At 37.9% G+C, this 26,257-nt stretch overlaps 1 protein-coding gene across 2 annotated transcripts in view; it reads left to right on the plus strand.

Moving 5' to 3' along the window:
- The window catches only part of srebf1 (sterol regulatory element binding transcription factor 1), a 28,147-nt gene extending 5,214 nt beyond the window's left edge, over window positions 1-22,933 (plus strand). Inside the window, exons 2-19 of one of the 2 annotated variants that reach the window (XM_022673324.2) lie at window positions 741-1,277; window positions 5,919-6,091; window positions 6,194-6,340; window positions 7,407-7,625; window positions 7,808-7,922; window positions 8,421-8,575; window positions 9,267-9,471; window positions 9,600-9,784; window positions 10,681-10,942; window positions 11,868-12,034; window positions 12,239-12,407; window positions 13,537-13,645; window positions 13,863-13,972; window positions 15,205-15,337; window positions 16,613-16,781; window positions 18,359-18,553; window positions 21,330-21,453; window positions 22,689-22,933. In XM_022673324.2, coding sequence (XP_022529045.2) covers window positions 741-1,277; window positions 5,919-6,091; window positions 6,194-6,340; window positions 7,407-7,625; window positions 7,808-7,922; window positions 8,421-8,575; window positions 9,267-9,471; window positions 9,600-9,784; window positions 10,681-10,942; window positions 11,868-12,034; window positions 12,239-12,407; window positions 13,537-13,645; window positions 13,863-13,972; window positions 15,205-15,337; window positions 16,613-16,781; window positions 18,359-18,553; window positions 21,330-21,453; window positions 22,689-22,909 — 3,395 coding nt within the window. In that variant the 3' untranslated portion in view covers window positions 22,910-22,933. The remainder of the gene's footprint in view (window positions 1-740; window positions 1,278-5,918; window positions 6,092-6,193; window positions 6,341-7,406; window positions 7,626-7,807; window positions 7,923-8,420; window positions 8,576-9,266; window positions 9,472-9,599; window positions 9,785-10,680; window positions 10,943-11,867; window positions 12,035-12,238; window positions 12,408-13,536; window positions 13,646-13,862; window positions 13,973-15,204; window positions 15,338-16,612; window positions 16,782-18,358; window positions 18,554-21,329; window positions 21,454-22,688) is intronic. The other variant, XM_022673326.2, reaches the window with a different exon arrangement.
- Window positions 22,934-26,257: the final 3,324 nt, after the last annotated feature.

Here is a 26,257-nt window from a genome sequence, read left to right on the forward strand (position 1 = left end):
TGGACAGGTAAAGAGAGACAAAAAGACAGGCAGGAAAAGAGAGACAGACAGAAGGACAGGAAAAGAGAGACAGACAGAAGGACAGGAAAAGAGAGACAGACAGAAGGACAGGAAAAGAGAGACAGACAGAAGGACAGGAAAAGAGAGACAGACAGACGGACAGGAAAAGAGACAGACTAAAAAAAAAAAAATAAGACTGAAAAAAAATCTGACAAAAAAAAATCAGACAGACAGACAGAGAGCTGGAAAATAAAACACAGACAGACAGAAAAAGAGACACAGACAGAAATAAGAAAGAAAAGAGGAGGAACAGGTAGGAAAAGTTAGTTAAGCCATTTAATCCATATTTTAGCATAAATAAAATATAATCTACCTGTGGAACTACCAGTTTCTGTAAAAAGGGTGAATTGTGGGAGGAAGTTAAGGTCAAATTATTAATTTGCATAAAAAAAAATTACATGTTAACATTTCCAGGTTAATTTGAGGTTCCTTCATTAATACATTAATGTTGACAGCACTACTAAAAACGGCCAAAAATGAAGATGTGAGAAAAATGTGAGAAATTAGTAAAGGTTTCCAACAAAAAAAAACACACTTCTCAGTGTTTTGGTGAACAATTATTGATTATTTACTTAATGTAAGATATTGCAGGATTAAGAAAATTAGTATGGGTATTTTTTTTAACAAGCAAAGTCACAAAATTAACTAAAACATTATAAACGTCCTCCTTTCTTTAACAGATATGCTCCAGCTCATCCACAGCCAGGACATGGAGTTCGGCGGCCTGTTCGACCACCCTCCGTTCCCGGGCCCTCTGGCTCCAGTGCAGGACCTTTCAGCCCTGCCTCCATCCAGCTCACCTCCCTCTGCCCCCAGCTCACCCCCCACTACCACCACCACCACCACCTCCTCCATCCTCAGCAGCAGCCCACATCTGGATGCTCTGCTGGGTCCTCCCATCACCCGCAGCTCCCCAGCCCCTTTCACCCCACCTACTTTCAAGCAGTCCCCCCTGGCCCAGGTGACCCCCACGCCTGCTGCCCCACGCCAGCAGCCCACCCCGCTCCAGACCAGCCAGCCTAAAGCTCAGCCTGCTGCCCTTCACCCCTCCAGCCAGGCTGCCCAGGCTGCCCTTACTCCATCACCTGCCAAGAGCCCAGTCTACAGCACCACCCAGCCGGCCCCCCAGCAACAGCAGCCACAGCCACAGCCACAGCAGCCACAGCCACAGCAGCAGCCGCCTGTTGTTACATTCCCAAATCAGAACGGATACACTGGTAAGAGGGTGGTTTATTACTTTATACTTTGAATAACTCTTGGACTACTTAGTATTCTAAATGAAGATTTCCCACTTGAAAAAAGTCAAAAATAAAGTTTTAGGTTTAATCCCTATCGAAGAAACTGCCTTAAAGTTAGTAAATCATAACATTTCTGAACAGTAGACTCACCCATCAAAAACTATACACAACCTTATCTACATTATTTATTGCATTACGGCGCACATTAGGCACTGACACCTGGGCATTGGGGCAATAAAGCAATTGTCCTATCAGAGCTTTAATGATTATCTTGCTGTAGATTAGATTAGCTAGTGTAATCAATAGTAGTAGTAAAAAGAAGAGTAGCTGAAGACTGTACACTGTACAACACTCACTCACCGTCTGTGAAGAATCAGGAAATTCAGCAGCGTTATCGCACATCATTTCTTTTTTTTTTTTTTTGTGTATATTAATATGTATGTGTAGGACTTTAAACATAAGCCACATTAAAGAATATATTTTACTGTAAATATTTGGAATACACTGAATATGCGCTGCATGTATAGAGTAGCATTGCTGAAAAGTTGTACTTGTCATGGTATTTCACTTACTTACTTACTTGTTTTTAAAAAAAAAAAAAAAAATAATGTAAAAAATAATTTGTGCTACTCAGATGGGTGTCGTCCCTCCAGAAACCAAACCATATCTGCACAAATGACCAATTTGTGTTCTATTTTGGAATTCAATCTCACAAACACACACACACACACATGTTAACATGCGTAGCAGCTGCAGTATTACAATTGTGTTTGTTTTTTATATCTTATAAAAAATAGTTTAGTTGATATTTAAGATATACAGCTCTGGAAAAAAATGAGATCACTTCAGTTTCTGTTATTTTGCTATTTCTAGGTTTATGTTTGAGTTAAATGAACATTGTTGTTTTATTATATTAACTAAAGACAGCATTGTCATTCAGAGCATTTATTTGCAGAAAATGAGAAATGGCTGAAATAACAAAAAAGATGCAGAACTTTTAGACCTCAAATAATGCAAAAAAAAAAACAAGTTAATATTTATAAAGTTTTAAGAGTTCAGAAATCAATACTTGGTGGAATAACCCTGGTTTTAATCACAGTTTTCATTCATCTTGGCATGTTCTCCTCCATCAGTCTTACACACTGCTTTTGGATAACTATTGTGCCACTCCAGGTGAAAAAAAAATCAAGTAGTTCAGCTTGGTTTGATTGCTTGTGATCATCCATCTTCCTCTTGATTATATTCCAGAGGTTTTTAATTGGTTAAAATTAAGAAACTCATAATTTTAAGTGGTCTCTTTATTTTTTTCTAGAGCTATATTTCCCAAGCCTTAATTTTAAGATGTATAATGGTTTCCACGTTGTGTTATAGGTTTCTAATAAGTGTGTAAAGTGTAAGATCCAGTTTTTAAATGGTAACCTGTTCTTGCCAGTTGGTATGAAATCTGATAGTTGCCTACAGAAGTTGCTGTGTTGTGTGAACAACGCAAATACACTCTCTTTTTACTAGACATATAAACACACTCTATGGTTAGGTCATTTGATCACCTAAGCCAGACTGACAGCTCTTTACTCCAATAACAAGCCTGCAGTGACACCTCACCTGACACCACAGACTAATCACAGACCCGAGGGCTGGAAATGAAGTCAGGCAGCTGAAATTAAAAACCACAGTATCATCAAAGCCTATTGTTTTTAGTCAGGTTGTACTCATATGGAAACCGGTATCTATGGAGGCATCAAATATTCCACAACTGAAATGATTGCCAGGTTAAACTTATTTTTATACTTTGCTAGGGTAGTAATGTTAGCTAAAGTAACATAGCCTTAGAATTAGTTTCTTTACTGAAAACCGGGATGTTGCATGTGATCTCAGTAACACTACTGAGGTGAATTCATGATTAGAACAGCATGGGGGAGGTACATTTTAGGATTGAAATAGAAATGCTGAGGTACAAGTATGACTAAAAAATTTTGCAAAAAAAAAAAAAAAAAAAAAAAAAATATATATATATATATATATATATATATATATATATATATACCGTATCGGGAAATCATGATATTCTTGAAAGCACTCTTTAAATTTACTTTTAATAGTTTTTTGGCAGTTTATGTGCTGCACAGTTTTTTTTTTTGTTGTTGTTGTATAACTATTGTTATTGCTAATACAAAAGGAGGGTCTTGGTAATTTACTTACAAATAAATAGATCATTTTAAACTTATACATATATACTGTATAAAACTTAAATATTAATTTTTATGCAGTAGAATAATCTTGTATAAAATGTAGTATGTAGTAATGTTTTGTCATATCGCCAAGAATATCATTTTCACACAAATACACTGAAATATTGTGGTATTATTTTAGAGCCATATTGCCCACCCCTAGTGCTAGAGGTAAATATGTGACTAGAATTGCACTTCTGAGGTAAATTTATGACAAAAATTACACTGCTTAGGTGTATAATGTGTAATTAGAGTAGCACTACTGAGGTAAATGTATTTTAAATGTAATTTATTTGTTAGTATGGTGTAATATTAAAAGTGTAAAAGTGTTAAAGAAGTATTTAAGTGTAGTTTTAAAAGAGCTTTTTTCTTTTAGTAGCAAGACAATTACATTTTGGCTATTTAATTTATTCATAGAAGAAAAAAAGAAAAAACAAATATTTAAAACTTGTGAAAAGCCTTGTTTGGTATTCAATATTCTGCCTTTAGCTGAATAGTTTCATTTTGGTGCATTTCTACTGTTATCCAGTATTTTCATTTGCATACAACAATTGCAGCAGTAAAATGCAATACAGTAAAAAGTCTCAATATCTATTTATTTTTTTTTTTGTTAAACATCTGCCAATAATTTTATTATTCTTTAAATTACCATGCTCTAGTTTTTACCAGTCTGTAGTGCTGGAAACCGTGTGATCTGCTCTCAGACTCGCGGTACATTGCTTTCTGTCTATTTATGTAATAAGACGAGACTGACCTCAGCAGGCCAAAGCTCAGCTCACTCTTAGAAAGTGGAACAACCTCATACAGGAGCTGGTCAAAGTCCTGCACACGGGAACACGTATTACCACGGATGTGTGATTCATGCTGTTGTTTGATGTGAGTGTCCTCGTTAACATGCCTCTCAAATGTACAGTAGGCTTCAAACTTGTAGTCAGAATTCTGTAATTTTATGTAAGACTCTTAAAAAGTGGACAGAGGGGGATTTTCTGTGGGATTTTGTCATATTTCCCGGCCCCTGGTTGTCTCTGTGTTGCATCATTACTGTGGTAATGCTGCTTTCCTGAAATAGCTCGCTGGTCTGTCCCACTGATTGGAGCAGACCAGGTGGGATCATTTTGGAGGTTGCTGAGACTGTTGCACATCATTCCTGCAACTGCAACTGAGTGTAATGCATTTTAGTGTAATTACAATTCTGTTATGACCAACAGCATATGGGATAAGTCTTACACTGTTTTACATAATTGTTAAACCTGAACCTGTTTTACCTGATAATAACATTTAGTGTGACAATATTAGTGATTATATAATACTAGAAAGCCAAAACCAAGCTAAACAAAGCTTATAAAGTTAGCTCAGCTAATGTTATTATCCTAGTCCAGTACAGCTCGTATCATTCATCTTCAAAGCAGACAGCTTGTGGTTATAAGAGGTTGTAAGTTGATATAAAATGTGAAAGGTGATGCTGATTGATTGATTTATTTTGTTTAATTCATGTGGGTAGAGGGATTAAAATTGATGTGTGTCTGCTGCTGCTCAAATTATTAATCCTATGTTCCTCCGTTAAAGGAAACACTAAAATAGGACTTTTCAGTAGCTCACTAACAATTTTTAGATGCCAAATATTCAATGTATCTCCTATATAATGTATTTTTCCTGGCAAATTGGGCTACATATTTTATTTTAGTGTACTCTATACTCAAACTGTTTATGCAATATTCACACTTATTAAGTCAGGCTTGTAGGACTGCTGAAGTGAATATATATATCTAAAACGTTTTACAGGAAATCATGATATTCTTAAAAGCAATCTTTTTATATGTGTATTGTTATTTGCTGTATTTACTTTCAATTGTTTCTTGGCAGTTTATATTTAGCACAAAATATGCTGCACAAATACACATTTTGTTGTTACACTTAATGTTTTAATAAAACAAAAACAGTGTTTTGGTAAGTTACAAATATTTAACTCCAAATATTTAACTAAGCCATATTGCCCACCCCGACTGCTGAGGTAAATTTGTGACTAGAATAGCATTGCTGAGGAAAATGTGTGACTAAACAAGCACTGCTGAGGTAAATTTGTGATTAAAATAGTGCTGCTGAGGTGAATGTGTGAATAGAATAGCCGTGCTGAGGTAAATCTGTAATTAAAATAGTGCTGCTGAGGTGAATGCGGGACTAGACTAGCACTGCTGAGGTAAATCTGTGATGAAAATAGTGCTGCTGAGGTGAATGTGTGAATAGAATACCACTGCTGAGGTAAATCTGTGATTAAAATAGTGCTGCTGGGGTGAATGTGTGAATAGAATAGCACTGCTGAGGTAAATGTGTGATTTGTTGTTGTTTGTTTTAACAAATTGAGTTATATATGGATTTATTTATTTGTTTGCAGTGGTCCCTCAGCAGGGCTCCCCCCAGCCCGTCCCCAGTGTTCCCAGCTCTCCACAGAACATCCAACCAATGACCATCCAGGCTCAGGTCCAGAACCTTTCCACATCACCCATCCTCACCGCCACATCCAGCTCCCCAGCACAGACCATTTCCCCCCACGTTCAGCAGGTTCCTGTAAGTATCATGGCATTAAGTGATTTAATATCTGTTATGACTACACATTGATTAAACTGAACATGTAATAAACCTGTTTCCCGTCATGTGTCTGTGTTGTAGGTCTTGCTCCAACCTCAGTTCATCAAGGCTGACTCTCTCTTACTCACGACTCTGAAGCCTGATGCATCAATGGTGACCACAGTGGCGTCTCCATGCATCACTTCCCTGGCTACATCCACCGCTCCGATCCAGGGCACGTCCCTACAGGTAGCGGCTCTTTAAGATCCAGTCGACTTTTACTTATCAGACATTTGGGAATGGCCATACTGATTTTACTATTTATAGGTATGTGTTTGAGTAAAATGAACATTGTTGTTTTATTCTATAAACTACAGACAACATTTCTCCCAAATTCCAAATAAAAATATTGTCATTTAAAGCATTTGTTTGCATAAAATGAGAAATGACTGTAATAACAAAAAAAGATGCAGAGCTTTCAGACCTCAAATAATGCAAAGAAAACAAGTTCTAAGAGTTCAGAAATATGCATCTTGGCATGTTCTCCTCCACCAGTCTTACACACTACTTTTGGATCAATTATTCCACTCCTGGTGCAAAAATCTAAGCAGTTCAGCTTGGTTTGATGTCTTGTGATCATCCATCTTCCTCTTGATTATATTCCAGAGGTTTTCAATTTGGAAAAATCAAAGAAACTCAGTTTACCCTGTGCAACATTTTAGTTTTCAGAATGTCAGAATAATAAAATAATTGGGCATGCATTAAAATAAAGTTTCAGTTTCAACCAAAAAATTAACAAAATAAAAAAGGTCAAAGAGGTCAAATAGCTTTTTTTTTTTTTTTTTAAAGATTTTTATTTATTTTGTCACTTTCTCGCTATTGCATGAATTAAAATTGTTTTTTGTCCTGCTTTAAAAAGAAAAAGAAAAAAACAAATACAAAACTACAATTTAAAAATATTAATATATAACATTTAACATTTTTACACCCCTGCACACATAACAACAAAGCACAATATGTCTTAAAATATATATATTCTTTGTCTTGCCTGAATTATTATGATTTTTTTTTACTTATTCTTTTAAACAGAGGAAGTGTTGTTTATTTTTTTTTTTTTTTTTTGTAGGCTTTTAAAAACTAAAATAAAAACGCTTAGTCGTGTGTGTCCAAACTTTTAATTGCTGCTCGTTCACTAACTATCAAGCAGCATTACTACCCCAAATCTAAGTACTACAGTGGATGGTAGTGTCACAAATTGATTTTAAAACTAGAATGTCTTATTCTGAAAGTTTATTTTTTCTTTTTTATCTCTCAGGCTCTGATGAGTGGAGGTACCATCCTGACCACGGTTCCAGTCATGGTGGACACAGAGAAGCTGCCCATCAACCGTATAGCCATCAGTGGCAAGCCAGGTGGTCAGGTTCACAAGGGCGAGAAGCGTACGGCTCACAACGCCATCGAGAAGCGCTATCGCTCCTCCATCAACGACAAGATTATCGAACTCAAGGATCTGGTGGCTGGAACAGAAGCTAAGGTCTGTCGTCTAGTAGTTTCTTAATCGTCTGATGTTTCACAAAATGTTCTTATTCTCTTTAAACTAGAAAAAAAGCCTTGTTTTAAATATTGTCAATGAAAACTAGATTTTCTCTATCGTGCCTTCTCCTCGAGAAATGAGAAGTTCAAGAAGCTAAACGACTTTCCCTGTCTGCTTTTCAGCTGAATAAGTCAGCAGTTCTGAGGAAAGCCATCGACTACATTCGTTACCTGCAACAGTCCAACCAAAAACTCAAGCAGGAGAACATGGCTCTCAAGATGGCCAATCAGAAGAACAGTGAGTACAGTGTGTGCTTAGCATTTCTGTTTGTTATTTAATGTTTGATTAGTTTCAAAGTAATTGCAATTTACACAAAAATAGCACATTAATTAATCTCTATCAAACAAAAAAAATTGTTGAAAGCACACCAAAGAGACTATAAGCACTAAAAAGTATATCAAATAAATAAAACAATCAATAGAAAATTATAGGAAATGTTACATAGCTACATAGTATAATTTACATTTTGGGTTAAAAGAATAGGACACCCGTTCCATCAAAACGTTTTCTATTAAATAGTTTTTCCATACATTTAAAGAAGGTGGCTGTGGCTCTTTCCACAAAAGTAAAACTACTTTCTTGCCTATTAGTCTGCTTGCATTTATGTTTTGCATTTATTAAACAATGTACCAAAATAACTGCTTCTCCATAAAAAAAAGTTAAAAATTAATATTTTCTGGTTTTACATTGCAGTTCTGTTGGTCTCAGCTTTAATTACACTTGTCTTGTCTGCAGAGTCTCTGAAGGACCTGGTGGCGATGGAGGTGGATGTGAAGAACGAGCTGCCCACTCCCCCAGCCTCCGATGCTGGCTCCCCCCTGCCCAGCGGCCCCTTCTCTCACTGCAGCAGCGACTCAGAACCAGACAGTCCCATGGTAGACGACAGTAAGGTGAGCTGCACTTGAGAAAATGAGAAATAGCTGAAACCAAGTTCATATTCATAATGTTCAGAAATCAATATTTGGTGGAATAACCCTGGTTTTTAATCACAGTTTTCAAGCATCTTTTCATGTTCTCCTCCACCAGTCTTACACACTGCTTTTGGATAACTTTATGCCTGCACTACTGGTGCAAAAAATTCAAGCAGTTCAATTTGGTTTGATGGCTTGTGATCATCCATCCTCCTCTTGATTATATTCCAGAGGTTTTCAATTTGGTGAAATCAAAGAAACTCATTTTAGCTCGTTTTAAATGGTCTTTTATTTTTTTTCCAGAGCTGTACTTCAAGTATATTAACATTATGTTTAAAAAAAACACAAACTTAAATCTCACAAAAGTTCACAGAAAATATACAAAAAAAGCACTCAAAAGCACAACCTAATGCTTTCATGTTGTATTTAAGTATAGCTTAATTACAACTTAAATATATTTAAGTTGCAATAAGTTGTTCGAAAATAGTACAGTTAGTATTTTTTAGATATGTATTAATTTTAATTCTATAAGTATTTACTTTTTAATGTTAAGTATACTTTTAAAATGTATACTTAAACACACTTTTCTTTAACAAGAGTAATCATCACACCAGCACTGTACAGTACTGACTGACTAATTGATGATTTGTTCTCATTTCTTTACTCTCAGCCGATGACTCAAGCTGAAAGGTCTGCTGGAGGAATGCTGGACCGTTCTCGCATGGCTTTGTGTGCCTTCACCCTCCTCTTCCTCTCATTTAACCCACTGGCTTCACTGATGTGGGGGAGCAGTAGCAGCAACAGCAGAGCTGGAGATACTGTCGGCCCCAGCCATGTTGGAACTGGCAGGAACATGCTGGGAATGGAGAGTGCAGGTACTGTCCATTTTGAACTGTACAGGACTGAAACAATCGTTTCTGTTCTTCTTGTTCTGCAATGTTTCACATGTTGTATCAATGTGTGCGGTTCTCAATAAATGTGTGTGTGTGTGTGTTTTCTGCAGCTGAGTCATGGGGCTGGATGGACTGGATGCTGCCCACTCTGTTGGTGTGGTTGCTGAATGGCGTTCTGGTAGTTGGAGTTCTGATCAAGCTGTTGGTTTATGGAGAACCTGTCACTAGACCTCACTCTGAATCCTCCGTCCTCTTCTGGAGACACCGCAAACAGGCCGACCTGGATCTGGCACGGGTAAGACACACACACGCAAACACATTGGTTTTGCTATTCTTGTGAGGACCTTCCATTCACATAATAATAACTGTAGCTAATGTATCCTATACCTAACCCTATACCAGGACCTTTACCTTAATGACCAGTAAAGTTTGTACAATCATGAAAAACCTGGAAAAGTCATGGAATTATGAAAATAGCAATTTCCAGGCCTGAATAAGTTTTGGAAAAATAAAAATACCCAGAAAGTTTTGGAAAAGTCATGAAAATCTAGTCTACAAATCTTTGTGTTTCAGTTTATCGGTAGAGAAAATCTATTTTAAGCTAACAAATACATCAGCTCAGAGTTAACACAAAATATACAAAAATGGTTTTATTGTCCATGTCTGCCCTGATGTTTTAAAAATTGTATGGTCATGAAAATGTGTCTTGAAGGCATGGAAAAGTCATTAATACCAAAATGTCCTCACAAACTGAAAAATTTTACATTCCTCTGTGGTAATGAGGACATATGGTCCTTACAAAGGTAGCAAAACACACAGGCAGACACATTCACTATGACTTCGTCATCCCAGGAGGACACCACCACAAGATTAGCTAAAATGACCATGTGTACCAGGAATACACCGTAGAAATCAATACCACCCACAGTGGACAGTGCAGTAGGTGGTAATGATCGTGACTGGTGGTCTGGTTAAACTTGTCCGTTTGATCATACAAGCAAATCCTGCAGAAATCATATCTACATTCAATGCTGAAGGCCCCACACACACATCCCACTGGTCATTGCAGGATTTTTTAGCTTCCAGAGGACATGGCAAAAGTCATGGGACACAATAATAATTCGTAAACCCTAATATAGAAGACTGTGGACAAAAAAAAAACAAAACATTCCTTTCTTTTTCCTCATGCAGGGAGACTTTGCCCAGGCCTCTCAGAACTTGTGGACCTGCCTGAAAGCTCTCGGCCGACCCCTGCCCACCTCTCAGCTGGACCTTGCCTGCGCTGTGCTGTGGTCCACCCTACGTCTTTGGCTACAGAGGCTGTGGGTGGGTCGCTGGCTGGCCTGTAAGGCTGGAGGCCTTCGCGCTGATCGCCCCCTGAAGGATGATGCGCGCAAGAGCTGCCGTGACGCCGCCCTGGTCTACCACCGCCTGCACCAGCTCCACATGACAGGTGAGAAGCGTTACCTAACTAAGTTAAGTTAAGCTAAGCTACATAAACAAAACTGTAGTTAAAAAAAACTTTCTTTTTAAGTCAAACTAGCCCTGGATATTAATCTACACAGATTTCTCTCCCGAAAACTGTTTATTGTGTGAGTAAAGCCCTTCCGTTTTTTTACAGTAAGCTTAGATTCGCAAATTTCTAAAGCACTAAGGCTGGAGCATTAGCATTAGCGCCTAACCACTAGCTAATTCAGTGTAGCCGCCCGACAGCTCTAGCCTAAGGAACCCTGAGTGCCCTGAGGGTAATGCTAATGCTGCTCCAGCAGCGTTAGCTGGGGTTTGCAGCAGGCTACAGTCTGATATACTTACCTCTGAACATGGAAATAGCAGTTAGCAGATAATGATAATGCTACTCCAGCCCCGGTGCTGGAGAAACTAAACTGAAACTCATGTATAATGCTGTACTACAGCAGAGTGGCTTTACTGTTCTTTACAATCTGACTGGTAAAATTCATACATAAGTTTCACCAGATTAAAAGGCGCACTGACGATTTTGGGGAAAATTTAAGGATTTTAAGTGAGCCTTTTAGTGTGAAAAATACGGAAAATTCAGTATGCCTATCGAGAGATGTTGGGAAGCTTGAGACAGGAGTGTGATGTAATTTAGTGGACTAAACAGTCCACATGGCACATAATTATTTTGCTATTATTACTAATACAAAAACTGTTGTTATTGTGAATCATGGAATTCCACAGGGTTCAATTGTAGGGCTTATGAAACTGTGAAGAACTAAAGTGTAAGCTTACATACAGGGTTTATCAGGTTAAGCATTAAAAACTATAGATATGTGGACGTTCTGTGAGTGTTATGGGAAAAGTTTAATCATAAATCAGATTTAAAATGTATCTGTTGAGTTACTTGTGTTTGTGTGCAGGTAAGCTGGGTGGCAGTCACCTCTTTGCTGTCCACATGGCCCTCAGTGCGGTGAACCTGGCCGAGTGTGCTGGCGACTGTCTGTCTGTGGCCACGCTGGCGGAGATCTACGTCTCGGCTGCTCTGCGGGTGAAGACCAGTCTGCCTCGTCTGCTGCACATCAGCTCTGTAAGAACCTGATCATCCTGCCCTCTCATCCTGTGTTTTATTCTGCTGTATTTAGTAATGGTCGTAGGTCAGATCAGTGCTTTAAGCAGCTTAAAAGAAATTTCTTTTTCTGTGGACTGTGAGAATCTGTGCAAGATTTAGTGTTTTAAGCCTTTCTGCCTGTCCATCTACTGGGTTAAAACCTCTGTCTGTGTCTCCGAGCAGCGTGGCTTTCTGAGTCGAGCTCGCCAGGCCTGTCTCTCCCCCAGTGGCAGTGTTCCTCCTGCCATGCAGTGGCTGTGTCACCCTCTGGGTCATCGCTTCTTTGTGGATGGTGATTGGTCTGTGCGCAGCAGCCCTAAGGAGAGCATCTACAGCCAGGCCGGGAACACAGGTGAGCAGGGGCTTTTGGATCTTTGGGTAAAAACGCTTTACTTGACCATTTATGCTGTTTTAACCCTTGTGTGGTGTTCATTTTTGTAACTCGTTTACTTTGTTACTTGTATTTAATTCAGCAAAATTAAGCAATTTTGCATTAAAGTACTTTACACATGCTTGCTTCACCTAAATTGCAAGCAATTAAACAGCTTACATGGTTAATATTTGCCCTTTACCTTTCTTATGTTACATTTCTTTCAAAAAATGCTACTCTTTTTTTTTATTAGTTTTTTAATAAAATGTAAAAGAAAATGAATTAAACTCAAGATATGAGTAGAAAATTTGTTTAGTTTCAAATTTACAAATGAAGCAAGGTTTATTAGCCCTTGGCCAAACATACTGTATGTAATATAAATGGTTTTTGGGGGGGGGGGGTTGTACAGTGTGTGTTTATCGAAAATGTGTTTTGATATATTTTTTTTCACAAAAAATGAGCCAATGCCAATGAGTTTGAGTATCATTTGATGAAAAATTAATACGGGTCCCACAGACCCGAACACCACACAAGGGATAAGGCATTTCGGGGGGCGTCCATTTTGCCCCCTTTAACTCACGACACTCCTGGAATACAGCAAAAAAACCCTCATGCCTGTGTAGGTTTCTCAGTGGACCAATCACAGCTTCTGCTGTTAATGTTGGGCTCACACAGTGTGTCGTTGCATTAAATTCATAACCAGTCATTTTCTCATTTTATTTTATTTTTTGGGTTTATTTATTCCTGTTCTTTTTTTTTTTAATACCATTTTTCATGGGAAATGATTGTCAACAACTACAGTTATTCAAACAGTAGCAAAATAGGACTGTGTATTGACTGCTTTTGTATTTATTTATGATTTACTGAAATATGACTAAAGAGGTTTATACATTTGTGCACAAGTGTGCACAAATGTGTATATATATATTAAATATAAATGTAATTGGAATATAGGTTTCATTTTCTTAGGAAAATAGTGTGGAGATCATAAAGCATATTATTTTTATCAACAAAAACATTGCTTAACTCACTGGTAACATCTGTTAAGGGTCATACATAATATCCTTATGTTTGTGTTGTGTTGTGTGTGTGCACTTCTGTTTGGGTGTAGTGGACCCTCTGGCTCAGGTGACACAGGCCTTCAGGGAGCACCTGCTGGAGAAGGCCCTGTACTGTGTGGCACAGCCCCATGGAGACAAGACACCTAACCTGGGTCAAGGGTAAGTCCTGCAGCACTCCTGATGACTTTCAGTGAGTTTCAGTGTGTGATCCGATGAGTCACAGACTTCTTTAAGACATTAAATCTTACATTTCACATTTTACAAGGTTAATCAGTGTGTTTTAATAGAATGCACATTTCAATTGCACAGCTGCAATATAAAATGTAGTCCATATGAATGAAACCATATATTTGTGTGTGTGTGTGTTGCTCTGCAGAGAGTACTCCGATGCCCTAGAGTACCTGCAGCTGCTGACCAGTGCCTCGGATGCAGCGGGAGCCACCACCCAGGCTTTCGCCATCGGCTCCAACATGGCTACTGTTACTGGTCAGTCACTCTTCGTTAATCTTTGCTGTCCCACAAATCTGTATTTTTGTATTATCTGCATTTTTTTTTTATACGTTTCCATTTTTTCACTTATTTGGCTTGTTTTATATGGTTGTATCACACTTCCTATTCCAATTACTGCATAACATCAGAGTATGTCAGTAATGCAATCACATATTATAATCACATATAAGGTAATATGTGGTAATAAGGTTTAAAAGTAAGAAGAAGGAGCTAAGAAAAAGCTAAGCGCTGCCACTATGATCAGGAGTTCGAATCCTTGTCATGCAGCTTGCCATCAGCTGCCGGAGCCCTGAGTGAGCACAATTGGCCTTGCTCTCTCTCTCTCTGGGTGGGTAGATGGTGCTCTCTCCCCACATCACTCCAAAGGGTGATGTTGATCAGCACAAGGCGTCTGTAAGCTAATGTATCAAAACCGATTCGCTGCCTTTTCCTTCGAATGCACTGTGATGCTACTCGGCAATGCTGCATCAGCAGCAGTTTGAAAAGAAGTGGTGGCTGACTTCACATGTATCAGAGGAGACATGTGCTAGTCTTCACCCTTCTGGTATTGGGGCATCACTATTGACAAGTCAGAAAAGAGTTTACATGAGGCAATAATATGAGTTTTTCTTTGCCAACCAGCCAATAAAATCACAGAAAAAAATATGATGTGAACATAATGTAAACCCCAAACTTTTTTTTAACACATCAAGTTGCACCTAAGTATGCTGTTTACATGACTATGAAAATAATCAGACAGCTGCAGAAACCTATTTATAGTCAGATTATGACCATATCAAATCTCATTTCTATTGGACCAGTAGAGATGCTTCAAAATTATATGGAAGTTAAGTTGCCGTTTTGGAAAAGGCAGCAGTATACTGTATAATCCGGAGTTATAAACAAGATAAGCGAGTCTCTCAGCTCAGGATAAGAGGGCCATATCAGGGCATTCATCTCTAGAAACTCACGGTTGACCTGAAAAAGCACTGACCAGCCCGACCCCGGCCATGCAGACTGAGCTTCTTTCACTGCATTCAGCTTTATTTGCGTGATACTGTCAATTTGCTGGTTTTATTTGTAAAATCTCTTGTCAATATTTGCTGCACCGGTCTGATAAGGCTGTTGTTATCTATGCGTGTTTGCACGGCAAGATATGGGTCGTGTTGACTGAAGCGATGTGTGTGTGTGTCTGTGTCTGTGTGTTTGGCTCTGTCTCTGACCTCCAGGCTGTGACCCTCACTCGAAATGGTGGTCTTCGGTTGCGGTGGTGATCATTAACTGGCTGCAGGGGGATGACGTGGCGGCGGAAAGATTGTATCCGGCAGTGGAGCACCTTCCACGCAGCCTTCAGTCCGCAGAGTAAGTCCCATACACACACATACACACACACATGCACAAAACTTTCTTAAAACAGAGAGTTAAAAAGTGAGAAGAATCCAGCAGGCTATGTGCTGCCACTATGATCAGGAGTTCGAATCCTGGTCATGCAGCTTGCCATCAGCTGCCGTAGTCCTGAGAGAGCACAATTGGCCTCGCTCTCTCTCTGGGTGGGTAGATGGCGCTCTCTCCCCACATCACTCCAAAGGGTAATGTTGATCAATACAAGGCGCCTGTGAGCTGATGTATCAGAACCGAGTCGCTGCGCTTTCCTCCGAGTGTGCTGTGATGCTACTCGGCAATGCTGCATCAGCAGTTCGAAAAGAGGCAGAGTCTGACTTCACATGTATCGGAGGAGGCATGTGCTAGTCTTTACAATCCTAGTATTGGGGCATCACTAGTGACAGGGGGCAGTCCTAATGAGCGGATTGGGTAATTGGCCTTAATAAGAAATAAAACAATAAAAAAGTGAGAAGAAATGTGTTTATTCTTGGATTTCTGGGGAAGCTAATAGTCTGCTCTCTCTGACTGTTACAAGACTTTTGATAAAATTTCACAGGGTTTTACGTGCTTATTATATATAGTACTGTACAACATTTTAAATACATTTATTTTCAATGAGCATATATGCAGCTGAGCAGGGAGAATACTACATCCTAAATTTATTTTAACATTAATATTTTAATATAGAAAACTGTGTGTTTTGGGCTGCTGGGTATTGTGAACTACCCCTTTTTGTCCCTAATGCAGGATTCGTACAGTCATTAAAACCTGGAAAAATCATGAAATTTGAAAATAGCAAGAATTTCCAGGCCTGGATAAGTTTTGGAAATATAGAAATACCCAGTCATGGAAATTTGGTCTATAAATCTTTGTTTCCGTTTATCGATGAAGAAAGTTTAATTCAGTAATTTAGGTTAATTCAGTAATTCAGTAATTTAGCCCTACACAATAGAGTTCTCAGGATCTAACACACATTTTATTATTAAATATTGTGTGTCAACATTTTTATCAGATTAATTTTAGGCATACTATAATCAATTTGATTTAAATTTAGTTGATTTTTGATTTTATTGATTTTATCTGCGCTGATGTTTTAAAAAATTCTAAAAATAGTCCTGAAAACTCACCTTGAAGGCATGGAAAAGTAAAAAAAAAAATGTAAATTTATTGGTTAAAAAATGTGTGAACCCTGTTAATGCTATTTTTTCTTCCCCATTTTAACTTTGGCTGACCATATGTGCGTATGTGTTGCAGGAGCCCCTTACCCAAAGCTTGCCTGAATACATTTAAAGCAGTGCGCGCCCTGCTGGCCAAACCGGAGAACAGCCAGCTCAGCCTCAGCTACTGTGAGAAAGCCAGCGGCCTGTTTAGAGACAGCCTCAACCTGGGGCCACACGGCAGGAGCAGCAGCACTTTAGATAAGGTATGTATCTGTACACACACACACACACTCTCTGAGTTATGGTAAATCACATTGAACCTTACTACTCCCTCAGATGTGGAAGCTTTCTCCTACTTTGGCTAGAGCTGTGGTGCATTGTAGTTGCATTGCATGTGTATGAACTGAGTGCAATGTTTCTGCAGTGCAACACAGAGCTGAGTCGCTGACCAGACGCCCTGTCAGTCTCTTTCTAATGACCTTTAAGTTACTGTATTTGTTGTCTGTTTTATTTATGAGGTTTATTTTGTTCCTCTTTTGCACATGTTCCTTTTGTCTTTTTTTCAGTACACAGCAAAATTAATCTGCATGGCACTTAGCTTCTTTATTGTAGAGGATCAAATGTAACCAAATGTCTGCTGTTTTTAAGCTTTTAAGTTTGTTTTTTATGACCATTTTATTTTAAACATCAACTAAACCCTAAAGAATATTTTTTCCATAAAAAGCTGAAACGTGTTCCTTTAAAGTTTTGAAAGTTTTTATATATATATATATATATATATATATATATATATATATATATATAAAAATTTCCTAACCTTAAAAAAAAATGCATTTTTTAAACTTCAGCGGTGGATGAAGCCAGCAAAAAATCAGTGGGTTTGGTGCCCCTTTTAGGTAGGGATGCACCGAAACAAAACGGAACAACATTAAACCAAAGTCCCAAAAATCGGTTTCTTTATTACTTAATTTTTTTTACAATTAAAAAAATGATCAGCAGGCATACCAACAAAGCACCTGGAATAAAATAAATTTGTCATTGTTCAGTATAAATTATTCAGCCTTTTCACTTTGGCTGAACACTTTTTTTATTTTTTTGCCTGATGGTTCATCCCAGATTCACAGTATTTATACATTACTTTTTATCTTCCTCACTACATTTTTAACCCTTTAACAGGCCAGTCATTTCTGCCTGAGATTACAGGGCTTAATCTTAAGGATTTCTATTCAAGCATTTCATAAAAATGTTTCATGTTTAATAAGAAACGTTAGTAAAAATGTAGTAATTGCAATTGTAATCGATAACATTCAAACAATTAAGTTAATCCACAACTGTCAAAATATAATGAATAAAAATTATAAATTTGGCCTTTTAAAAAATCTGTATTTTAGAAAACACAAATTAACCATTCATGTCCTCCAAGCCTTTAGTTTTGTTGTGTTTGTCTACTTTTTATGTCTATTTTCAAACCTGCAGAATTTGGGTTAATTCCTCTTACTGATCTGCAGTAATTAAGTATTAACTGAGTAGAAAGAGAGAGAGAGTGAACAGGCAACTTCTCCAAGTGTCCTGTAGAAGTCTCCAAAGCTCTCTAAGTTTTCAGAATCTAAATAAATGATAGGGTTTTGTATTGCCTAAACCCACAGCCCATATAGATGCTAAGACTTGTTAATGGGTTAATGTCTGAAGTTTTAAGCTACTTTAATTTATTTGTGGACTGATCTGCATGGTCTCTTGTTATAGCATTCTAAGGAAAAAATAGTCCTTTAGACAATCTGTTTCAGATTTGTTTGTTTATGTGTAAAGTATATAAATGTATCTTTTTTCTCTTTCTCTGCAGTTGGTGCAGTTGTTGCTGTGTGATCTGCTGCTGGTAACGCGCACTAATGTGTGGCGGGATCAGCAGGTGTGTTCTCCAGCCACCGGTCAGCAGAGCTCTGCGTCGGCGGCCTCTCCGGCAGAGCTGCAGGGCTTCCAGCAGGACCTCAGCTCTCTGCGTAAACTCGCCCACAGCTTCAGACCCGCCATGCGCAGGGTGAGACACTACTTACACTATTATGCTTAAATACACCCCATAAAAACATTTAACTTATTTAAACACATAGACATATAACTTTCACTTCTTCACTGTATTAATGTTGAGAGATGGTGGTAACACATCTGAACACATAAAACCGGTGATCGCTGGTTTGAATCTTGGTCATGCAGCTTGCCATCAGCTGCCGGAGCCCTGAGAGAGCACAATTGGCCTTGCTCTCTCTGGGTGGGTAGATGGCGCTCTCTCCCCTCGTCACTCCAAAGGGTGATGTTGATAAGCACGAGGCATCTGTGAGCTGATGTATCAGAACCGAGTTGCTGTGATTTCCTCCGAGTGCGCTGTGATGCTACTCGGCAATGCTGCATCAGCAGCAGTTCAAAAAGAGGCAGTGGCTGACTTCACATGTATCAGAGGAGGCATGTGCTAGTTTTCGCTCTTCTTGTGTTGTGGCATTACCAGTAATGGGGGATATACAACTAAGTAGCAGCTAAATGGGTAAAACAATTGGCCTAGCTAAAATGGAAGAAAAAAAATATATATTTATTTTTTTAATTCCCATTAATATTCGTTCTTCATTTGTATTATTTACTGCATTGTAGATAAATATTAAAGACTTAAAACATTTTAAAGAATGTTGGAGAACCATGTTTAGGTTCTACCTCACAAAGCCGACTGAGAGAATAATGCTAAGAGTGGGCAAAGTGGGCATCAAAGCAAAGTAACTTTGCAAAATATTGCCAACCATTCCAGTTGCAGGTGCTATTTTGAAAAATATAAATCATAAAACATATGTTGACTTGTATTGTATTATACTTCATGATTGCATTTGTGTTTCTTTATAGTTTTGATGTCTTCAATATTAATCTACAATGTAGTTTAAATAAAAAAAAATTAAATAAAGAAAAATATTTTTCTTATTACATGAGGGGTATGTCCACACTGTTGACACTGAACTGTTGGTACTGAACGTTAAAACAGATATTACCCCTTTGTAGAACGACCTTAGTTATGTCTTAAACTAATTTACAAGTGGATAACATTTAAAACAACTGCCAGCGTGGCCAGGTCAGACTGTCCTAGTAAGTTCTCCACAAAAGCTAAAACTGCTAAAAGTGCAGCCCTGGCCACAGATTCAGCTGAAGCTGACACTCTCACACTGACAAACAGTTGTTTTCCTCTGGCTCAGTGCTGAAGTAGGCCACCACCATGGAAAGCGGCTGCCGTGGCACAAAGCGCTGAGCACTGGAAACTGTTTTTAACACTGTACCATACCAAAACTAAAACCCTACATCAGCATTCTGTTCAGAAACTGTGCGAACAGGGAGCAGTTTCTCCTCCTGGAGTTTTGCCCTTTTTAGACTTCTTCTTTACTTCTTAATATTTAGTTTAATACTTTTAACCGTAGGTGTATAATTATTGTATAACTACTGTTCAAATGGTCCAGCATCTTGTAAAAACAGTACAGTATGTACTGAAATTATTAAATATGTACTATAAATTATTCAGTATATACTCCAAACAGTTCAGTATCCACTAAAGTGATTCAGCATGTACTGTAAATGATTCAACATCTACAAATGGTTCAGTATATAGATTAAATAATTCACTGTCTACTATAAATGAATCTGCATATATTCTAAATACAATATAATATATAGATAATTATTCAGCATCTACTGTAAATGATTCAGAATTGACTAAAAATGGTTCAGTGCTATAAACAATTCAGCATCTACTCCAGATGATTCAGTATAAGCTTAAGTATAATCATTTCAACATCTGTTATAAATGGTCCAGCATCTACTACAAACAGTATGGTATGTACTGAAATGATTCAATATATATATATATATATATATATATATATATATATATATATATATATACTATTAATTCAGTATATACTGCAAACAGTTCAGCATGTGCTAAAATGATTCAGCATCTACTGTAAATGATTCACTATCTACAATAAATGAATCAGCATCTACAATAATGGTCCTACATTTATTAAAAACAGCTCAGCATGTACTAAAAATGCTCAGCTTCTACTGAAAATGATTCAGTATCTGGTACAAATGGTTCAGTGCTAGAAATCATTCATCATCTAGTCCAGATGATTCAGTATATACAACAACTTATTCAGTATCTACTAAACTGGTCCAGCATCTACTATAAATGATTTAGTATCTGCTACAAATGGTTCATTACATACTACTATACTAATGGGTTAGTATTTACAATGAATGATTTAGCATCTACTATAATTGATTCAGCAATTGCTGTAAATGGTTCAATAAGACACTCTCACCAAACAACATTTCTGAGATCCCGACTAAACATATGGACTTTGATGCCCTTATGAACTGCAGACTTTATTATTATAAATTTCTCCTATTAATTATCTTGATTTAGCTGTAAATGTAACATCTGCTGCTGAAATGCCATTCAACATCAACAACACATTCAGACATTTAGAGTGTAAAAAAAAAAAAAAACCTTCTTGTCGTGTCGCACATTCACAGTTTTAACTGGGGCTGTAGGAGAAAGGGAGCGAGAGTGGGGGAGAGAGACAGAGCTGCTGTATGGAACGATAGATAGGGAAGAGAGGGAAGATGAAAGAGTGTGAGACGGTAGCGGGGAGAGGGAAAGACGCGTCAGCCTCTGAAGGGAGGATTAACCCTCGTGGGAGCGCTATGTGTTTGCCAGCCTGTTAAATTCTCTCTCTCTCTTTTTCTCTTTCTTTCTCTCTCTCTCATTCTCTCTCTCTCTGCAGTTGTTTCTGCATGAAGCTACAGCCAGGCTGATGGCGGGTGCCAGCCCCACGCGCACACACCAGCTTTTGGACCGCAGTCTACGCCGTCGCGCCACACCCGGAGGCAAGAGCGGTGAGGACTTAGGTGTGTGTGTGTGTGTGTGTGTGTGTGTGTGTGTGTTTTGTAATTCTTATTCTGCTATGGAGCTGCATTTCCCCCCTCTGCTGTAGCTGTATTCAGTAAACATATACAGACACGTAAAGCAGTAGTAACACAGGCTTGCATATTGCTAATGTAGCCAACAAGTACTGGACCTCTACCCTAATTACTATCATGATAACATGATCAGATGCTAAAGCAAGTCATTTCACGATTAACAGAGTCCTAGAATGGGCACAAACAGTGGACAGTGCTGTAGGTGGTAATGATTGTGACTGGTGACATCTGTCTGAAACTGTTCATGCAAACAGGCATTCGATTACAACAGAAATCATACACATGATTTCGCATCCACAGTCCATGTAGGAGACCCCAAATTTCTCCCAAATTTCAAATAAAAATAGAAATTTAGAGCATTTATTAGCAGAAAATGAGAAATGGCTGAAATAACAAAAAAGATGCAGAGCTTTCAGACAGTTTTCATGCATCTTGGCATGTTCTCCTCCACCAGTCTTACACACTGCTTTTGGATAATGTAATGTAATGTAAAGGAGCTGAATGCATTTATTAGAATGGCTCTTCACAGACATGTGGACATACAGCTCTGAAGAAAAAAAGGTTGCTTAAAAATGATGATTTTCTTTCATTTAACCTAATTGAAAACCTCTGGAATATAATCAGGAGGAAGATGTCCAAGTTATCCAAAAGCAGTGTGTAAGACTGGTGGAGGAGAACATGCCATGAACTTTTTGAATATGAATGGGTTTTCTTTGCATTATTTGAGGTCTGATATCTCTGCACCTTTTTTGTTATTTCAGTCATTTCTCATTTTCTGCAAATAAATGCTCTAAATCACAATTTTTTTTTTTTTTTTGGAATTTGGGAGAAATGTTGTCCGTAGTTTATAGAATAAAATATTCATTTTACTCAAACATAACCTATAAATAGCAAAATCAGAGAAACTGATTCAGAAAATGTAATGGTCTCTTAATTTTTTACCAGAGCTGTATATCTGATACTGGGTGTCTAGAATTAGATCTCACAATCTATCTAAAGAGTCTGCGGCACATAACAGCAACCATGGGCTCCTTCGGGTTAACATGATGCTCTCACACAATGTAGGAATCAGAGTGTGAATAAGTGTGTTTGACCCTAATTATAATAATTAAAACTTTTTTCTTTTGTGTTTTTTGTGTGTGTGTGTGTGTGTGTGTTTACAGAAGAGTGTGAGACGCGGCCGGGTCAGCGAGAGCAGGCTGAAGCGGTCATGCTGGCCTGCTGGTACCTCCCCCCTTCCTTTCTTTCGGCACCCGGCCAAAGAGTGGGCATGTTGGCGGATGCGGCTCGTACGCTGGAGAAGCTGGGGGACAAGCGCACTCTCCACGACTGCCAACAGATGATCATCAAACTGGGCAGCGGAACCACGGTCACCTCCACATAAAGCCTCAACCCCAAAAACACACAGTTACACAGATACACAGACTTACATACATACACACAAATACACCCCCAAACCCTGGCCCCGCCCCCTTCACTAACACATCATCAGTTCTGACTTTGTGACATATGAGACAATACATGCTGGCGCCTTTTGGCTTCGGCCCATATCGTTCAAACGAGCCAGATACAGTAGAAGCTCAGAAGCTCATTCAGTGAATCAGCTTTTTTCTTCTTCTTCTTCTTCTTCTTTTTTTTTCTTTTGTTTTTTAAACGTCATTTCATTTTAAATCCCTCTATGCCACATGCATCTGTTCTATTGGGACCAGGTTTGACGAATCAAGACTTTGGAACAATAGGACAAGCATGGCATTGATGGATTTTTTCAAAAATACATCTGATACATCTATAGCGATGTATTATTAAATTAATTCGCCCTGATAAAATGTGGATTTCCTTATAGTTAGAGAGTATCACACATCAAGATTAAAGAAGTACCTCACTGATGGAAGCTGCACACTGCATGGCGAACGGCTCATGTCTGGAGTTGCAGTTGAAGCATTTCTTTAATGAGGTGTTTTTGTTAAGTGCCAGCTTTTGGCCACTAGATGGCATTTGGGTGCGATAAACTAGAGGAAGCGTATGGCTGTTTTATTTTTTAAGGGGTGGTTGGACGTGAATCAAAGAACTGCATTGTAATTCAGATGAACATATAGCACTGTGGTTTCCCACACATAGAATAAGCCTAGTCTCACACTGTCACAGCATATAATGGAAAATGTCCATTGACTGTATTATACTGACTTGGATTGGGCTCCAGTAATAGTGAGCTGTGTGTGCCACATAGTTTCACCATAAAACGGTGTCCTTTTTTTTTTTGTAATGGACCAATAGGCCTGTCATGATAAATGATAATTGATGAAATAATTGTGTTAAATGGTCAAATTATAATTTTATGTCAATTTTATACCACTGGGATTATGATTAATGATTGATTAATTAGTATTTTTTGCTAATTAATTTGGAATATGAAAAAGCTGAAATATCCTACATTTAAAAAACATAATTGAAATAGCCTCACATTCACATAATTCACATAATTAGCTTTACTTGATATGAAAAACACAATGGGCAATATCAAGGTCATCAAAAGTTAAAGTTTAAATCCATTGGTATAAAACACAATTGCACACAATAGTTAGCAATGAACTTGTTAATTAATAAGTTGTAATTTAGGTATTGAATTTGAAATAAAAAAATGCTGAAATATCATACTTTAGAAACAAACAAAACTAAAATAAGCTTTACTTAATAAGAAAAACACAATGGGCAATTAAAAAAATAAAAAAGTTTAAAATTAAGGTTATGTTCATATACTGTACAATACGTTTGATGACGTAATTATTGTGACAGGCCTATGGAACTATCTGCATTTTGTATTGAAGGTGTGGTTATCTCCAATCACGTGATTGGAGATAACCACACCTTCAGTATGTTTACCTGACTATATATATATAATGAACTTGACATTTAAATGTCATTAATGCATTTCATGAATTAGATTTTCTTGAGACAGGTTTGAAATGTAAAACATTCAGACCTATAAAATTTTAGATTTAAAAAATCGAATCTAATGATAGGATAAGATAAGCCTTAAAAATCCCACAGCAGATAAATTTGCAATGTTACAGCAGGACGGAGAACAGAGCAGGAGTGTTAGGAAATATACAACAATATAAGATAAAAAAATAAAAAAAATCTAAGATTAGAGAAAGCCTGGTTCATCTTATTTGAATTTAGATCCATAAGTTTAAATGTTTTTTCACCTCCTCAAATTCAAAACATACAAAAAAAAGCAAAATTCTGATTAGTGAATGATATGTCTAGGTTTAATCTGTGTCTGGGAGATCTGTGGAATGAAGAATGCAAGAATGAAGAGCAGCAAAGTGACGAGTGTGACGGGTTTTCATTTCTTCCCATGTGTACAGGCTGTTTCTAATCTGCACTACCCTCCCTGAGGGACGACTTACATATGATTTAAGAACATTTACGAGGCTTTACGAGGTTCTTTTCATATAGTGTTTGTTTCTTTCTTTGTACATATTTTTAAAGACTATTTGTGTATTTATAATTTTTGTCGGAAGAAGAGAGAGGGTGATCAGTATTTGCTAGGAGCTGAGAGAAAACGAGAGGAAGAGAAAGAGATTATGTAGACATTTGGCTGGAGATCAGCAGTTACAGGGCTTTGAAGGTGGAGGTAGCAGAATTCATCTAGTCTGTCCAGTTTCTTCTAATGTGGAAAGCATGGACTTCTGCTACCAGATCTCTACCAGACTTACAGAATGTTCCTAACCCGGAAAGCAGGTCTACCAGGGGGAAACCTGGAATACTGGGAATTCTATCATTCATTATGAGCTGGTGCGTTTTGGCTCACAGTCCAGAGTCACTCTTAACTTTATCCAAAGATAATATTTGGAGCTGTGTTGGAGAGAGAGAGAGAGAGAGAGAGAGAGAGAGAGAGAGTGCACATCCCCTGGACTGGGTTTCGTTTTCAGTCACTCTGTGTATAAATAAATCAAATCCTCCAGTCGTTAGATCAGTTTTAATGGCAGACGTACAGTATGTGCTGTATGCTAATCAGTCTATAGTGCTCATAATCAGAAAATCTCAAGTATGTCACAGTATGTCTGATTGTCAAGTGTTTCATTGATTCATTCTTGAGAATGTAAATAAAAGTCTTTTTGTAACTTAAACTTATATTCTGTCTGGATTCTGTTTTTTTTTTTTTTTTTTTTTTTTTTTTTTAACTAATTGAAGTTACTGAACTTACTGACCGATATGTTTTTTTTAGAGGCCGATGCTGATGTGGATTTTTAGACAGCAGTAGTAGCCGATGGCCAATATGTACCGTATTTTTCAAACTAAAATACACTTAAAATACTTTAATTTTTCCATAAATTGTCAGTGCGCATTTTAATATGTTGTGCGTTATGTATGAATTGTACCGGTTGAGGTTGTAAGAAGCAGTAAAGCCACTTCGCTGAAGTACAGCCCTATACAGGAGTTCCAGTTTAGTTCTCCAGCAGTATTAGCATTACCCGCTAAGCACTAGCTATTCGGCCGTTCAGAGGTGAGTATATCGTAGACTGTAGACTGTAGTCTGCGCATTTACTGTGTTAAAACAAGCTATGTGGGACAAACTGCTAGCTAATATTACCTTGGTTTACTGGAGCACTCAGGGTTCCACAGTGTAGCTATGTCAGGCGGCAGTTAGGCGGCATTAGCGGTAAGCTCCAGCCCATAAGCTTATTGTAAATAAACAGAAGCGCTTTACTCACCCGAATAAACAGTT

This window comes from Astyanax mexicanus, chromosome 19 (genome assembly GCF_023375975.1).
Source record: "Astyanax mexicanus isolate ESR-SI-001 chromosome 19, AstMex3_surface, whole genome shotgun sequence".
NCBI lineage: Eukaryota > Metazoa > Chordata > Actinopteri > Characiformes > Acestrorhamphidae > Astyanax > Astyanax mexicanus.